We start from the raw sequence: 18,619 nt of genomic DNA, 5'->3' as shown, positions 1-18,619 counted from the left end.
AACCCTTTGCATATGCAAATAAGGGAATTATCATCTATTTGAGGTCCCCTGTGCAAAATTGGACTGCCCTGAACTCAGCCGGCACCAGTGGTATTACATGTCTGAGACTCTTAAGCCCCAATTTTAATTCCCTACTCCCAGTACAGGGTGATGAGTACAGGGCATAATGGAGTTCAAAATCGGGGCAGCATATACTCACCTTGTACACTCCGCACTCTCGCCCCACGCCATTTATCATCAGCCAGGTTTCAGCCAGTGTGCAAAGTGAGGGCCTCATTCAAATGTAAAAGTCGCGGCCCGATGACATCATTTGGACCATGGCACGATTTTAATCCCTGGCCGGGTGCGGGTGCCTCGAGAATAGGTGGCCTCAGGTGCTCTCGCCAGTAAAAGTTCCCACTGGCAGTGTAAACTCACAATGTTACCCGACACATTAAATCCTGTAAGATGATCATTGAACTGAGACACGCACCTTTAAGAGAACAGAGGTATGAACAGGCTACAGCTTGTCAACTGGAAGGAAGGAAGGAAGCCTGCTTATGGGCCCTTCCATTAGACATTGACAGAGAAAAGGCTGTCCTGTAAAACCCTGAAATAGTCGCAGCTGGCTCGAACCACAAATGAGAGGACTTGCAGTCTCCCTTATCCTAGAATTCAGTAGACCGTACAGATGTTCATGAGGCAGTCTTAAGCCATCAGAAAGCAGTCCAAGATATCTGTATGCACATTCTCTCATACAGAATTGATGTTTCTGTCTACATCAGACAGGGAAAATCTAAGCTACATCAGAGCAATTTTTAAAAGATAATATCGAGGCTGTGGTTCAAGGCTAGTTATTATAACGGTAACTGGCTCCTAGATAGATATAGAAAAATAGATACCCAGAAATGATTACACAATGGTAATCTTATTGGGGGCCTCAGAAAACGTCATAAACCGTGAAAGTGAAATTCAAACAGTTTATCATCATTTGAACCTAAAGGTGAGCTTTCTGCCTTGTAATCACTCCTATACAGTCATTATTATTCACATTTATGGGATTATTTAATTTGATTTTTGCATACATTATTTTGGCTGACAGTAATGGATGGTGTTGACTAGCGAGTTCACCACCCGATGCCAGCTACACAGAAGGATTAATATCCGCGCTGTGGTTGCTGCAAGGTCATCGGGTGGCAAACGCCACCTACAAAGTTCAAATAAAATATAGGATTGAAATTGGTGTTTGTGCACCCATTTTTCGGGTGTAAAACAGGCGCAAAGCATACCAATTCAGCAGTGGGACGGGCTGCCCCAAATCTATGCAGACTTTGGTCCTTCTGCTAAATTTGTGGGGTCCTTTTATCAGGCGGATACCTAAAACAGGTGTTCGACCCCTCAAGTATGCAAATTAGGGGTCACAACTCCTGTTAAAGGAACCGTTTTCAAAATTCATCTGCAAATTTTTCAATCAATTTTTTTTTAAAGAACGTCCTGAGTGGGGCCAGGAGGAGCAGGAAGTTCCCTACTTGAGTCACACAGCTTGTGACAACATCATGTGCTTCCATGACAATTATAACTTTGAGGTGTCAGGGAGAACCGGAAACCAATGCAGATCAACAGGGACAGGTGTGATGGGCGAGTGAAACTTGGTGCAGCATCGCATAGGGGCAGCAGCGTGTTTTTGGATGAGCCCAAGTTGATGGAGGGTGGAGGACGGGAGGCCGGCCAGGAGAACGACGGAATAGCCGAGTCTTGAGATGGCAGTGGCATGAATGAGGGTTTTAGCCGCAGACGGGCAGGGGCAATTGATGTGGTGATGGTGAGAATATAGGGTCTGTCACTTCAAATAAAGCAAACATTCAGATTTAATGGACTTTCCAAATGCAGCCTATATATACACAATAAAACACAATCTTAGTGTTCCCTTCACCATCCAAGATGTTCTTTGTTGACCTCTAAAGTACAGCATGGTGGAACCGTAATTGTGATCAATAACCAGGATTTAATTAGCACTGATTGATGGTTTTAGCACAATCTCCCTTTATAATTTATTACCAGTATTAAGAGGCAGCTCATTCATTGTTTGACAAAGAAACTCCATGCATAAATGCTTCTCTAAATTTCTGGGCTTTCAAATGCTAAACATTCGTTTCCAATTATAGGATGGAATTTGAACAACAATACGCTTTGTGCTTGTCCCATTTTTTTTTAATAAACAAAACGGTATTTTTCATTTTCATTTGCCAGTCAGCCCTCGCTGAAATGTTGTCTGTTTTGTCATGTGTGTTAAGTCTGGAGTGATGTGATGAGAAAATGCCAGGAGCATACATCATTCAAACAGCAAAAACAAAAAAGCTTCCACACTGTAAAAGTGTGTTTCTCTCTAGTAACAACATACACACAAAAAAAAAAGACATCCATAATCCCTCTATTCTGTTTCAGAGCAAAACCAGAAGACACATCGAGGAGAAAGAATCTTTACAGCATTCCAAACCAACAAACCTCGCCATAGAAACAACAACAACTTGCATTTATATATCGTCTTTCACGTAGTAAAACACCCCAAGGCGCTTCACAGGAATGTTATCAAACAAAATCTAACACCAAGCCACATCAGGAGATATTTGGATAGGTGACCAAAAGCTTAGTCAAAGAGGTTGGTTTTAAAGAGCGTCTTAAAGGAGGAGAGAGAGGTAGAGAGGTTTAGGGAGTGAATTCCAGAGCTTCGAGCCTAGGCAGCTAAAGGCACGGCTGCCAATGTTGGAGCAATTAAAATCGGGGATGCGCAAAAGGCCAGAATTGGAGCAGCGAAGAGATCTCGGAGGGTTGTGGGGCTGGAGGAGGTTACAGAGATAGGGAGGGGGCGAGGCCATGGAGGGATTTGAAAACAAGGAAAGTTCAACATTTGATTAAACATAAGAACATAAGAAATAGGAGCAGGAGTAGGCCAATCGGCCCCTCGAGCCTGCTCCGCCATTCAATAAGATCATGGCTGATCTGATCCTAACCTCAAATCTATATTCATGTCCAATTTCCTGCCTGCTCCCCGTAACCCCTAATTCCCTTTACTTCTAGGATTCTTTCCATGTACAACGTGTCTTGAGAAAAGGGTAGACACAAAGAACTCAAACTGCAGTGGGATGAAGAGCTCCAGTGGATGTGCACATTAACCCATTGAGACCCTACCTTTACCCTGTTAAACATCAATCTGAGTCCTTTACACCTTAATAAAAACAGAGCTGGGGTAATTCTGAAGTCAATGGAAATAAAAATGGGGAGCGATGTAAAACGGGCTGCTGACTCGCTTTCACCCATTTTACACTATTGGACAGAGTCAAAATTACCCCCAGCCATTTTCTAGTTAAGTCCCATTTTTAGAAACTATTCTCCCATCGTTTTGCTTCAAATGAAGCTTAAAGTGTGCAGGCAAACCATTGCATTAAAACATCTGAAAATTCATCACAGCTGGACAAGAACACAGCACAAGAGCCATTTCCTGAAAAGAAAGCCAGACTTTTGCTCGCTGGAATATAACGGCGAGCGCACACGCCAACGGAATCGTCGTTCCAGCATCAGCTGCCGAGATCGGCAAGACTTCAGTTCCTGCAGTTCGGGATTAAATCTGCACCTATCGTTTCTGCGCGGGCTCCAACAAAAGGTTTGGATGCAGCAGACCAGGAGGTGTTGACTGTCAGACCAGTTCCGCAACGTTTTCCAGCAATGTGCAGGGCTTGTAATCTTGCGCTTGGTAATTGTGGGAGTGGGGGATGAGGAAGGGAACACCGGGCTTGATTTTAACTCAAAATCTCCTTCCACTACTAAGCTGGCTTTGCCATGTTCCCACCCAGGAGTTAACATCCACCATGTTTGTTTTTATTTGACTCTATAGGGGTCATTTTACGAGATTGTGCCGATGGATAAGCACGTCACCTGAGGGGAGTGTATTTTGGGAACCTGGGGGTACTTACCTCAATCTTGCTATTTGCTCCAAACAAACTCATAACATTATCCCTTATTTCTTTTGTATTGATCTCGGGAGGGAGATTGCCTCTGTGCTTTGATGTAGCAAAACCCGTGAACAGGTTGATAACGAGAGCGCAGAGCAAATCTTCATCTTCTGTTGCTTTTATTTGCTGTTTATTTCCAGAATCATACCAGCACAGAAAGACGCCATTCGGCCCATCGTGCCCGTGCCGGCTCTTTGAAAGAGCTACCCAATTCAATTTCAATCTCGTTTCTTTCACCTTTATGCTTCTATTGAGTGCAACCCAATTGTGCAAAAGACAAACGGACTTTCGATATGAAGTTACGTACGTACATACACGTGTATAATCGCTTTTAGTGATCACCAGAACTTTCACGGTTAATCACTCAAAAAGCTGACTCTCTCTTACTGGAAGTCCCAGATTTTAAAAGATTTCAGTCCACCAAGTTTCAGTAATTGGAGCTGCCAATGCCCTCTGGGTGACATCCCCTCTGTGAAGGAGTTGTTCAGTGTGTGAGGCATAAGTTTTTTGCCTGATGGGAGTATATTCAATATCCAGAAGTTCAACACCAGTAACTTAAATCGTATATTTTAATAAATGAAAAGTAATTAATGCAATAATTACAATAGGCTAGTTTCGACCTCGTCATTGGTATGGTTATGTGATAATAGCTTTTTTCAAAATGTCAAACATCATAATGGAATTAATCATAATTTAGATGTACTACATTAACAAAGCTTCTAATCACTGGACCAGCAGCGGACTGGGGGAAGCCATAGAGATGACTGACGTAACCCCTATGCAGTTAAGTTTATTGACGGCGGGAGGCTCCAAATCTGCCTAACTTCCAACCTGCTGGGCCCTTGCTCATTCTGATCAAATCGTGTGACTTATTTTGATGTCTGTCGCCCTTAACAAAAAATAAATAAACCTTTTGTTTAAATTGGTTTGCAGTCTCTGTGATCATCGATCTCACACCCAATGGACGGAACTTTCAACTTTGAAGCGGGAGCCTAAAAAGGGACGAGATCGGATCCGCCAGCCTTAATTCGCCCTGCCTGATTTCCACTGAAGTCAACGGGACGGGCACATAACATGGTGGCCGATCCGATATTGACGCTTTCACGCCCTCGCTGAACTTGAAAGTTGCAGCGAATATTTCCTGAAATTCTTCTCTCCGCTATTTTAATGGAGGGAGTTAAGCCCAGTTAAAATAAACAGGCTGACGCTTCCACTCAAACAACGGAGAAAGGAATGCCAACAGAACATGTTGGGCACTGAGACACCTGTATTGCATGGCCTGCTAAACATCCCTAGCATAGTGAACCAGAAGTCGCTTTAGAAGTGGCCTCCAAAACAGCAATGGTTAAAGCCACTAAGAGGGACTTGCGACCTAAGGTGTTATCTTAATCTCTGCCGACTCCTTAAGGCAAAAAAAAGTGAAATAATTAGAAGCAGCCGATGGGATGCATTTAAGTGACTATTTATCCTGGCTATATCCTATGGAAATGATCAGGAAATACAGCTTTGTGAAGTACAGCTTGCTAGTGGTGTGCTATATCATTGGCTCACTGCGGGTATGTCCTGAGGCATTCCAAGCAGTGGGACTCGCTGTTGGAAGTCTGACTGCACAGGCTTGTTTGAAATCCTTTGACCCACTTACTTCCAAAGCACTGCAAAATGGGAAGCTGTCACTGTGCTCAGTGAGAAGGAGACGACTGGCAGAATTGCAGTTGTTACAACGTTCTCCAACATAGCATTTTAAGACAGCGTCGCCATCAGCTGACGTACAGGTCTGAACTAAAGGCCTCCAGCGATCGCTCCACTGCACCATCTGCCTCTTGTGCGATTAGCGGAGTCTTGCGTTGGTTGATTTTATTGGTGAATGAGGTACACACAAGACACATCAGTATAATGCCCCGGAGCTTTCACAATAAATGTTGAAATACAGGGTTTTAAAACATCGTAACACCTCCACCTGAAACTAACTGTTTTGCTAATGACCTTTAAATAAATGGTATAATAGAGATGTATAATACAATACAACATGATATAATATATATAAGGAACACCATCACCACCAAGTTCCCCTCCAAGTCACACACCATCCCGACTGGGACATATATCGCCATTCCTTCATTGTCGCTGGATCAAAATCCTGGAACTCCCTACCTAACAGCATTGTGGGAGTACCTTCACCACACGGATTGCACAGGTTCAAGAAGGCGGCTCACCACCACCTTCCCAAGAGCAACTAGGGATGGGCAATAAATGCCGGCCTTGCCAGAGACTCCCACGTCCCAAGAATGAATAAAAAAAAGGAAGTTCGGGGGCGGGAGAATATTCCTGGGAGCTTCCCTTGTTCTGCTGCCGTGACTTCTGAGGAAATTCACCCCTCCCCTCCCCTCCTCCCCTCCTGGGTTTTGACCGTGCCTTGAAGATTATGAACCATCACCATCCAGAGTGTTGAAAATTCCAGTGTGGTAACAGCTAACGGTTGTTTGTTGACTGCTCAGTAGTCTGTTAAACGAGTTTGCATTCTTCAAAACAAACTGCTCCAATGGTCCCTCATTTTACTGGTTTCCACTGATAAAATCCTGGACTTTTGGGAGGAATTGTTAAAATCCGATTTCTTCCCGAATTTGAGAGAAAGAAAAAAATCATTGACATTTCCCATTGTTTTCCTGCCTCCGAAAAATATCAGACCCAGAGATGTGCGTGTACTTTGCGATTGTGATGTTAACATGCGCACTGCACAGTACATTGCCATGACATTTGGAACAGAAGTAGGCTGTTCAGCCCCTCGAACCTGTTCTGCCACATATCCCTTCAACCCCTAACCCAACTTAAATGTATCCATCTAAGTCTAGAAAGCTCCAATTGTCCCCCGCCGGTGTCCACGTAGATCTGATTTTTTAGCAGGGAAAGAAAAGACTGTGCAATTTGGACTTTAGACCAACTCATCTTTGGGTCCTGCTGTCAGGAAGATATTCTTTATAAGCAGGGGAGAGCAGCGATGTCTTCCCCTCCAGGCCAAACCTGCCGGAAGAGGCCCAGCAAAGCTAGTGTTTGCTATTTGATTTCTTGTGGAAGTTCAGAATCGCTGCCCCCATCCCCCACCGCGATCCCCAAAATACTGGTACAAATCCCACAATCTCATAACAAGAACAGAATCTGACTTACTTAAGTCACATTAAGCCAGTGGCCTCATAGTGAAATATTGGGGAGGATTTTCAAAATACCACCTGGGGGGTGAAGCTGGCATTGTGAGTCCTCCGCCTGTTATAGAAACCGCCAAGAAAATAAATGGGATTGAAATTCAGGCGGTTTTTAACACAGGCGATAAGTTGAAAATCTATCCTATTCTGTCATACTTTATTTGCCATGCACCTGTCAAGTATAAATCATTTTTTTAAAAATCAAATGTATATTGCAGTCAAAGTATGAAGATTTATTTTTAAAAAGCCACACAGCCTCAGACCAGATTTATGGTACAACATTGATCACATACCAGCCTGGATCTACCAACACATCTGGAGAACGAATCCCAAGTACTCGGGGGCAATTTTAACCGAACCTGCCTGGTGGAGAACTGACGCGATTAGATCATCCGCCTGCTTCACACCCCGCCCAATTTTATGTTCCACTGAAATCAACAGAGAGTAATATCGGGGGGTGTAGGCTGATCAAATCTGGTCAGTCAGGTTAAAAGTCCCACCTCTTTCTTCCACCAATTCTACAGTAAAGTTGGATATAGTTTACCCCCAAAAAAACGGCAGCAATGAATGAGAGTTTTCAGAATTATACATTTCGAATGCATCTCACTGAAGCTTTAATAGAGAAATGAACCCAATACTTTGTTTTGTTTTACATAATCAACTGAATAATTGAAGGATCAAGCTTTCTCCATTGGACTTTTGAGACGAAAAAAGACAATTTCTTACTGGGTGTTGTAATGGTAACCTAGAATAACAACAGGGCATAAATTCTAATGATTACAAGTCAACAGGTAGGAGTGGTAAATTTAAGTTGAACCAACACTTGATAAATGATTCTTACCTTCCTGCACAACCTGGAAAGGGTTGTTGCTATCCACAAATGTCACAGAAAATGTAATTTTCTCTGTCTGTAAGATTTCCTCGTTCGTGTTGAGGTCAGTCACAGCCAGTTGAAACACTTCATCATCCTTCTTGGCAGATTCATCAAATATTGCCCCTGTTAAAGTAAAGAGGTGCTTTACTAAAATATCTTAGGATGCACAGCAAGCGTCTATAACATTATATACCATCTTACCTCCTTCCTCAGACTGTCGAATTTTGTTTGATACTCACTCCTGTGAAGTGCCTTGGGACTTTTTACTATGTTAAAGGTGCTATATAAATGCAAGTTGTTGACCTGAAGAATAGGGGAAGGGGAAGCAGGATATGTCTGGAGAAACTCACTGACATATCATGGTATGATATAAGGTGTCAGCTGTGGCTCAGTGGTAGCACTCTCGCCTCTGAGTCACAAATCTGTGGATTCAAGTCTCACTCCAGAGACTTGAACACATAATCTAGGAGGACACACCCAGTGCAGTACTGAGGGTGTGCTGCACTGTCGGAGGTGCCGTCTTTCGGTTGAGACGTTAAACCGAGGCCCTGCCTGCCTTCTCAGGTGGACGTAAACAATCCCATGACACTATTTGAAGAAGAGCAGGGGATTTCTTCCCAGTGTCCCAGCCAATATTTATCCTATGAACAACATTACTAAAACAAATTATCTGGTCATTTATTTCATTGCTGTTTGTGGGACCTTGCTGTGCACAAATAGGCTGCCACATTTCCCTACATTTTTTTTTATTCGTTCATGGGATGTGGGCGTCGCTGGCGAGGCCGGCATTTATTGCCCATTCCTAATTGCCCTTGAGAAGGTGGTGGTGAGCCGCCTTCTTGAACCGCTGCAGTCCGTGTGGTGAAGGTTCTCCCACAGTGCTGTTAGGAAGGGAGTTCCAGGATTTTGACCCAGCGACGATGAAGGAACGGCGATATATTTCCAAGTCGGGATGGTGTGTGACTTGGAGGGGAACAGTGACTACAATTCAAAAGCACTTCATTGGCTGTAGAGCACATGGGACATCCTGAGGTCGTGAAAGGTGCTATATAAATGCAAGTCCTTACTTTCTTTTCATTCATATGTTCTACAATTGTCTAACCTCCCAAATCTGAACCATTTCAACAGTAACTATCGAGCTTATGTTTGAGATCACACATTGTTACTCATTACCATCCATAGAACCACCAGCTACAATGGGAAACATTTACAGTAGGTCTAAGGGGCTAATGTACAATAAAGTAGCAGCTTGAAAAATCACCGTTAACGATTTGAAGGAATAATTCTGAGGAGAAATAATCACAGGTACATTTTGAAATTGAGCCGCAGGATGAGGTAACGAAGGTCAAATTGTGGTTCAGCACAACTATAATTGCAGTGAATTACCAACAGGTTCACAATTAATGTGAGCCTGTAATGGCACCATAAAAATGATGTATACGTCACACTGGAATATAAGTAACATTGTCATTTTTTTTTTCATTTCAGGCTGTTATGTTTAAAGGCCACTTCTTGCTGGAGTATAAGCTGCTTGCTTTAGCAGGTTTGCAAATAAACAACTTATTATATAGACCTTTTTTTAAAATTATAAATTGCGAACACGTTTCAAAAATCTTTGTAACACCTAAGGGGCGATTTTAACCCTGCCTTCCCACAGTTAAAATCGGCCGGGTGACTTAACCACACCAATCACGGCATCTGGAATTTTAACACGCTCTTCTGATCAGGCGGCAGGAACAACTGCCTGAAACCAGGCAGGGTACTTCTTTAAATATGCAGAATGGGGTCTGATGAGGCAATTTTAACTGGTGTCCTGAGAGGGGAGGTCACTGTGACTTTTCCTTCAGGTGAAGACACGAGGATAGGAGAACGGAAGAGGCCCATGTAAAGGTAAGTTTATTTTGGTTTTACTTTCTTTGTAGGGCGCTGGAGGGACCTTCCTGATCTGTACAACTCAGTAACCAGGCCACGGGCTCTGTCTCCTCACTCTTTACAAAGCTCTTTCCTTCAGGTAATGATGTGAATCCCAGCTGACCAGCAAAACTGATGACAGCAGATGTGACCCGTGTATGGATTTCCACCCAATTTGTTTCAATCAATCTAAATTCCGGATGGCAATAAATTATTCTTTTTGCAAACGCTAGCTTCCATACGCAGACCGCCGAGGGGCAGAATCGTTTTAAATTTAAATTAAATATCTGCCCACTCATTATGAAATGGAACTTTTACAAAGTTTGTGTGGGGTTTGTTAATCTAGCTCCTCTGCTTTAAAAAGCTGTGCAATATTACAGAATTAAAACTTAAGTGTTCAGTCCCTTGCTGATTAATGCGTGCGCGTGTATGTGTGCAGTGAGTGTGGATGGGAGGGGCAGAGAAATGGACGTGTGTGTGTGTGTGTGTGTGTGTGTGTGTGCGCGTGCGCCTGTGGGTATCTGTTTTTGCTTTCTTAATTTGCAGTGGTTCTTTAGTCAGTTCTATATTATTGATCTTATCGCTCCTAAGCGTCACCAAATCAGCCATTTTGGAATCGGGTCTCCAAATCTCAGACAAAGAGGCTTTGCTTACGCTACAAGTGCATCGTTCACTGTAACCTCTGTTAAAAGCCGAGGGTTTAGAAGAATTATATTATTTATTACACCTGGGACCCATTAGCAGAGTGCATGAAGCAACTCCAGATAAGAAAACTTCTGGACACAAAAACAGAAAAAGGCCCGCGCCTGAATTGTTGCCCTGAGGTGGCGGTGGGCTTTCTTCTTGAACTACTGCAGTCCTTGTGGTGGTGATGCTCCCATGGCGATGTTGTTAGGTGGGGAATTCCAGGACGGTGACCCAGCAACGATTAACGACTGGCAATATATGTCCGAGGTCAGGATGATGTGTGACTTGGGAGGGAACGTAGCGGTGGTGATGTCCCATTACATTAACGCTCTTCCCCTTCTCAGTGGCAGACGTCATGGAGCTGGGATGTGCTGTTAAAGTAAGTTTGGGGAGTTGCTGCAGTGCATTCAATTGATGATAGATCCAGCAGTCAGAGTGCGCTGATGGAGGACATTGAGTCCAGTGGTTGGAGCGCCAATTGAGAACATTGCTTTGTCCTGGGTGGTGTCAAGCCTCTTGAATGTTCTTGTGGCTGCACCCATGCAGGCCAGTGGTAAGCATTCCATCACGCTCCTTACTTGTGTCTCATAGTTGGTGGGGAAGCTTTGAATGGGCAGGTAGTCAACCACTTGGTCAGTACCCAGCCTCTGCCCTGCTAAAGTGTCGATATGGCTGGTCCAGTTAGGTTTCTGGTCCATGGATGCTTGTTCACTTTAAAAAGGAAACGATCCAAGCCAGCAAGACAAGAGAGGCTGTAAAATCTCTCTCCCATCATATTATCTGCCTGATAATCCTTCCAGTTTAGCACACACTGGGATCAGTTTTTTTAAGGGGAAGCTAGATATGTGTTTGAAGGTGAAAGTGATAGAAGGATATGTTGATAGGGTGAGATGAAATGGGGGCAGGAGGAGGCTCGCATGGAGCATAAACACCAGCACAGACCTGTTGGGCTGAATGGCTCATTTCTGTACTGTAAAATTCTATGTATTTGTCAATTTGAAAATTGACACTAATTGTAGCCACTGTACCAGACAGAATAGATAGCTACAAGCAATTTTCTTTTAAATTGTATAAACAGAAATATATTGTTAATTTAGTGTTTTTTTTTCCAGTTGGAAGTGAGGGATATTATTTTGTAGCATAATATGCTTTAAAGCCTTAATTAATGAGACTCTTTGTAATTACTTTGAAGAATGCAGTTGGAGATCGGCCCAGTTGCACAGGAGCAAAAGAAAACAACTCTCTCCCAATAGATGTTTGTGAAAGTCGTCAGTTAAAAGCCGACAAATCTCCTAGACCTGATGGCAAACACCCTAGGGTTCCAACAGAGGTGGCTGCAGAGATAGTGAATGCATTGGTTGTGATCTTCCAAAATTCCATAGATTCAGAGAACGGTCTCAGTGGATTGGAAGGTAGTAAATGTAACCCCGCTATTCAAGAAAGGAGGAAGAGAGAAAACAGGGAACTACAGGCCAGTTCGCCTGAAATCAGTAGTTGGGAAAATGCTGGCCTCTATTATTAAGAACTGGGTAATGGGCACTTAGAAAATCATAATGCAGTTAGGCAGAATCAACATGGTTTTATGAAAGAGAAATCATGTTTGACAAATCTATTAGAGTTTTTTGAGGATGTAACTAGCAGAGTAGATAAAGCGGAACCATGGAACCATGGATGTAGTATATTTGGATTTTCAAAAGGCATTCAATAAGGTGCTACACAAAAGGTTGTTACACAAGATAAGGACTCATGGGGTTGGGGGTAATATATTAGGATAGAGGATTGGTTAATGGACAGAAAACAGAGTGTAGGAATAAACGGGTTAATTTCAGGTTGGCAGGCTGTAACTAGTGGGGTGCCGCAAGGATCGGTGCTTGGGCCTCAGCTATTTACAATCTATATTAATGACTTAGATGAAGGGACCGAGTATAATCTATCCAAGTCTGCTGATGATACAAAGTTAGGTGGGAAAGTAAGCTGTGAGGAGAATACAAAGAGTCTGCAAAGGGATATAAACAGATTAAGTGAATGGGCAAGAAGGTGGCAGATGGAGTATAATGTGGGGAAATGTGAGATTATTCACTTTGATAGGAAGAATAGAAAAACAGAATATTTTTTAAATGGTGAGAAACTATTAAATGGTGATGTTCAGAGGGATTTGGGTGTCCTTGTACATGGAACACAAAAAGTTTGCATGCAGGTTCAACAGCAATTAGGAAGGCAAATGGCATGGTGACCTCGATTGCAAGGGGGTTGGAGTACAAGAGTAAGGAAGTCTTGCTGCAATTGTACAGGGCTTTGGTGAGACCACACCTGGAGCACCGTGTACAGTTTTGGTCTCCTTACTTAAGGAAGGTTATACTTGCCTTAGAGGGGGTGCAACAGCACTGGATTGATTCCTGGGATGAGAGGGTTGTCCTATGAGGAGAGATTGAGTAGAATTGGCCTATTTTCTCTGGAGTTTGGAAGAATGAGAGGTGATCTCATTGAAACATATAAGATTCTGAGAGGGTTTGACAGGATAGATGCTGTTTCCGCTGGCCAGAGAGCCTTCAACTAGGGGGCACAGTCTCAGAATAAGGGGTCGGACATTTAGGACTGAGATGAGGAAAAATTTCTTCCCTCAGAGGGTTGTAAATCTCTGGAATACTTTACCCCAGAGGGCTGTGGGTGCTCAGTTGTTGAATATGTTCAAGGCTGAGATCGATAGATTTTTGGACTCTAAGGGAATCGCGGGACATGGTGATCGGGTGGGAAAGTGGAGTTGAGGTCGAAGATCAGCCATGATCATATTGAATGGTGGAGCAGGCGCGAGAGGCCGTATGGCCTTATCCTGCTCCGATATTTTATGCTCCTGAAGAAAGGTGATGGTAACGGCTGCAAAAGAAGCTCCTGAAAATGTTGTACGGTCAGTCGCAGCAGGCGACCGAACCTGAAGCTGGGAGTGATGTTTTCAAAATGGAAATGACAACTTAAAAAAGGCCCAAGAATTTGCATGAAGTCAACTGACATTTACAGGGATTGGTCAGGATGACCTCCCTTCACCGTAATCCTAGGTCCTCGCTGCCAATAAAGGTACCAGCCCCGGGCTTAACTCGGGTTGAGTCGGACCTGTGGGAGACGGGGTGAGCGGCAACCCCATATGGTGGCAGGGTGTGTACCCCACCCCCCACTCCCGAGAGATTTTAACTCCCAGGCCTTGTTGCCACATTGGAGCAGCGACTTGGGCAGGAGCGGGATTTCGGTCGGCAGGTGTCTGCTGGGGGGGGGGATCCTGAGGGAACGGGACCTTGGCACCGAGGTAATTGGTCAGCAGGCCCGGGGGGAGGGAGGGAGGGGTGGGGAGCTTGAGGCAGGGGATGCCCAAGGTTTCCTTGTGAGGGGGCTGCAGGTGCATTCCTGGCTCCGCCCGGTCCCCGACAAGGAAACCTTCAAAAAATTAAAATGACTTACCTTCCTGGGCCTCTTCAGGCCCGACACTAACGGCCGGCAGGCTCCATTAGCGGGTCGGGCACTGTGCGCGACTCGCGCGATCCTGAGTTAAAATCACGTTGGGGTCCTAACTGCATTATAGTTACAGCTTCATAGATATCAGCAGTGGTGCAGTGGTTCAGTGTTAGCAGTCTTGCCTCTGAGTCAGGAGGTTGTGTGTTCAAGTCCCACTCCACAGACTTGAGCAAAAAATCTAGGCTGACACTTGCAGTGCAGCACTGAGGGAGTGCTGCACTGTCGGAGGTGCCGTTTTTCAGACGGGTTGTTAAACCTGCCCTCTCAGGTGGATGCAAAAGATCCCAAGGCACGATTTCAAAGACGAGCTTGGGAATTCTTCTCGGTGCCGTGGCCAATATTTAGCTCTTAACCAATGTCACTAAAACAGATTATCTGGTCATTAATTCATTGCTGTTTGTGGGACTCGGTGTACACAAATTGGCTGCTGTCTTTTTTATTACACTTCAAAAGTACTTCATTAGCTGTAAAGCATTTTGGGACGTCCTGAGGTGGCAAAAGGCACCATAGAATTGCAAGTTTTTTCTTTTCTTTTACAGGCCCCTGACTATTGCATACTGGGGAGTATCTGTCTGTGGTGAGCCCAACACCTTCCCAAACCCACGAGTTAAAAGGGCAGCGAACACGGAGCTAAGGACGTTGCCTCGAATTTAATACCCCCGCCCAATCCAGTTCTCATCGGATGCGAGGGGTTAAAATTGGGGCAACTGGTTCCCAAAGAGTAGAGGGAGTCCAATCCAATCAGGAACCACAACAAAGTCCAATCAAGAGAAAATAAAACTACTTCTATCCCATTGGGTACTTATGGATTACATATCAGAAGAAAAGTAATGCCTTGTCTTCAACATTCACATTAATGACGGATTGAATGTTCATAATTGGTGGGATGGCATCATGCTGGAGCTATATTATGTCATAGTCGAGCTTCCTCTTGAATACTGCGTTGAGCTTTGATCATCGGGACACATAGAAAATCTCCAAACCTTCGGAGATGTGCAGAGAAAGGCCACAAGGCGTCAGAAAACTGGGTTATTAGGAGAGGTTTGAAAACCTGGGGTCTTCCACCTTGAACGGAGGCAAATGAGAGGGGACATCAGAGTAACATATGATGTGGAATACTTATTCTACCAGATGGGATCTTGTTGTGCGCTAGTTGGCTGCTGCGTTTCCTACATTACAACAGTGACTACACTTCAAAAGTACTTCATTGGCTGTAAAATGCTTTGGAACATCCTGATATCGTGAAAAGCACAATAGAAATGAAAGGCTTTCAAGTCTTTTAATACAAAATCCTCAGCACTGTCTGAAGTTATGCTACGGGCAAGATTACATAAAAAGCAGACAGGCCCTGAATTTCCTCAGGGCCTGGGATGGTATTCAAGCCAGAATGGGGCGGGAGAGGACTGGCAGGGATGGGAATTTGGAAGGGTCCCAGAAACGACTGGTCTCCTCCAGCCCGAAGGTGGCACTATGGGAATTCCCAATGGGGACGAGGGCGGATCAAAGTTCCATACACTCCAGTGATGGCCTGATTTCCGGAAGGAGGTGGGGCTAGTGGGGACGGTGTCACCCACGGGAATTCCTGCTGCTTCCGTTCAGTTATCTGAATGTTAGGAAGATACTGGCATTCAGGTCACTACATCGGCAGAGGTAGAGACCTCAGGCATCTACTGAGGATGGCGGCAGGACCACAGCAAATCAGTCCGCAGGCCTCATTAGGATAGTACCGGCAAGCTGTGGGCGCTCGTCACAGCCCCAGAGGTCATGCAGGGGGTGGTGGGGGGTTGGGGGGGCGGGGGAGGAAGATCAGCCGGCTGAAGGCCTAAGATATGTCTTCTTTCGGATGAGACGTTAAACCGAGGCCCCGTCTGCCCTCTCAGATGTTCGTAAAAGATCCCACGGCACTATTTCGAAGAAGAACAGGGGGGTTCTCCCCGGTGCCCTGGCCAATATTTATCCTTCAAGCAACACCACAAAGAAAAGAAGATTATCTGGTCATTATCACATTGCTGTTTGTGGGATCTTGCTGTGCACAAATTGGCTGCCACTTTTCCTACATTACAGCAGTGACTACACTTCAAAAGTACTTTTTTGGCTGTAAAGCGCATTGGGACATCCTGAGGTCATGAAAGGCGCTATATAAATGCAATTGTTTCTTTTTTCCTCAACCCCTCTGCATTTTTTGACCACACCATCCTCTTCTCTGCTTCTTCTTAATTGACCAGCTTGAGGGGCCGCCCTCCCTTGGTCCCACTTTTATCGATTCAATCGCAGCCAGAGCATCTCTTGCAATGGCTTCCTTTCCCACTCCTGTACTATCAACGCTGGAGTGCCCTGCAAAGATGGATCATCGGCCTCCATTCTCGTTTACCTGTCTACCCGGGGTTTCCGTCGCATTTCCGATGAACTTACGGCAGTGCAGCGACAGATGGTCTGAGGAAATTCAGCCCCCTAAAATAAATTTTATTGAAGCACCTGGAATAAAACAGTACCGGAGACTTTTTAGCGCAATTCATATCTGATTTATTCAAATTATTCAGTAATTTGAATTAAGTAAGTTTAAATCACCAGGAACCAACAGTAAGTTCCAAGCTATCCTGTGTTAGCAGCAGGGTTATAATTTATTTTATATACCAACAGATATAGTAAGCCTTTCTGTTGGAAAAAAATGCTTTATAGGAACTAAATTGTAATGTGTCATGGTCATATTTAGGTGAAATATTCTACGAGCCCATTGTTCACAAGGCAATAATAGCTTTCATGTTAATTAAAAGTAAAGAGCACAGTCCAAGGCATTTTAATCAAAGCATGGGAGTCACTTTTAAGCACATTTGGGAACAGTGGAGAGTATTAGTGGAATAGAAAAAAAGTCAATTTTAGACAATACATTTGATTTATGAATACTGCATTGTTCTTGTCATTTGTTCACATGTTTTCCTTTTGCTGACTTGAAATTATGTTTATTTTATTAACATCTTTCATTGTAGTCATTTTATCACGTTGCTTATGGCTGTCAGATACACAAGGCTTCTAATGGCATCTGACATATAAATCATATCATTAAAGTCACAGTGCTGACAATGAAGTCTAGCTTATTCATTTTAGGATTGGTCCTTGTTTGCACGGTCAATTCTTTAAAGAAAGATGGATTTCGAATTCAGGATCATCTGCTAATTGTAGAATATTACAGCACAGAAGTAACACCATCCCCAGAAATTGATCCATTCCCCAATCAGCTACGATATTACCTCTAATTAATACCTCTCCTCGCTTTCTTCTTTCCCTATTCCCCCTCTACCCCGAAAGTGTTATACCCAGGTATATTTAATTGCCAATCCTGACCCATCTGTCGCCATGCTTTAGTTACTCCTATTGCATCATGATTTTCTATTTGAATTAACGGGGTTGATTTTAAACTTGCTGCCCAGTGTAAAACTGGTGCTGTGGATCAGCTGCCTATTATAGAAACATTCCCCCTCCACCCCCCCCAACTCCAATTTTTCTTTTCAATGGGGATAAAAATCGTCTGTTTTCAATAGTCAGCGTCTAATCCACAATGCCAGTCTTACGCCTGCGTAGCGAGCTGAAAATCTACTGTAATGACTCTAGTTCCCCAATGTTCTTCTTTATACATTTTCATTTGATTCCTCTGCTGTGGCAAGTTTTCCTTTTGTGCTTTGCCACACTTTCATTTCTTTTTCACCATCTTGTCCCATTTAACCATGTCCAACCTTTCGACCTAAAGCACACCGAAAGCTTACTTTCCCTTCAAAGTCAGCCTGCTCTCTTGATTTACCCCATCCTCCCTCTAAGGTTCGATTGTCTTGAGGCAGAGAAGTGCTTGCAGCCGTCTGCTAAAGAGAAGCATCTCTTGATACTTTACAACCATTTTTGAAGCTGGAGTGAAGAGAATTGTGAAAATTATGTTCGAGGCCCAGTTTTCCCCATTGTGGCATGTTAGGAATCACGGGCATAGATCCTACAGGTCTGGTACAGTACACAAATCAGCTGCATGCCCAATCTTACATTGCCAGGGATGAGATGCAGGCACTATCTTTTCCCCTATCTAGCAATGCTGCGAGCTTCTTTCTTCCAGGGGTACATCAGAGGCCTAGGTGAACATTGCAGTTGTTCTTCTTGCACCTGGGTTTGAATCCAGCCCAAGAGTGATGAGTAGTTAATTTTCTCCCTTTTTTTATGGCTTAAGACTCCCACCTGAAATAAGTCCATGGGAAAGAGAATCAGGCAGTAGCGCAAAATAGGCTGCCAATTTGCTGCCGCCTGTTTTGCACGACCGCTCAAGACAGCTTTATACCTAACTGTATCATTGAAATGAGGAAGAGGAGTTTGTGAGGGGACAATAAATGGAAGTGTTATGACTCTGGGGGCATTGTGGCTACATCCATCACTATACCAGGACCTGCATCTGAACATGTCAGATGAGTCTAGTCTTCACC

The 18,619-nt window shown here is 44.0% G+C and overlaps 1 protein-coding gene across 1 annotated transcript in view; it reads right to left on the bottom strand.

Annotated features, from left to right (window-relative positions):
• Positions 1-16,559, bottom strand: part of grid2 (glutamate receptor, ionotropic, delta 2) — a 700,148-nt gene extending 683,589 nt beyond the window's left edge. The window contains exons 1-4 of the mRNA XM_067984186.1: positions 16,534-16,559; positions 14,109-14,190; positions 9,447-9,507; positions 8,028-8,183 (exon numbers count right to left, since the gene is read on the bottom strand). Coding sequence (XP_067840287.1) covers positions 8,028-8,183; positions 9,447-9,507; positions 14,109-14,190; positions 16,534-16,559 — 325 coding nt within the window. The remainder of the gene's footprint in view (positions 1-8,027; positions 8,184-9,446; positions 9,508-14,108; positions 14,191-16,533) is intronic.
• Positions 16,560-18,619: the final 2,060 nt, after the last annotated feature.

The sequence above is a fragment of the Heptranchias perlo genome, chromosome 1, assembly GCF_035084215.1.
Source record: "Heptranchias perlo isolate sHepPer1 chromosome 1, sHepPer1.hap1, whole genome shotgun sequence".
Lineage (NCBI taxonomy): Eukaryota > Metazoa > Chordata > Chondrichthyes > Hexanchiformes > Hexanchidae > Heptranchias > Heptranchias perlo.
The sequence above is the reverse complement of the archived record's forward strand: the minus strand, read 5'-3'. Positions and strand labels throughout refer to the sequence as shown.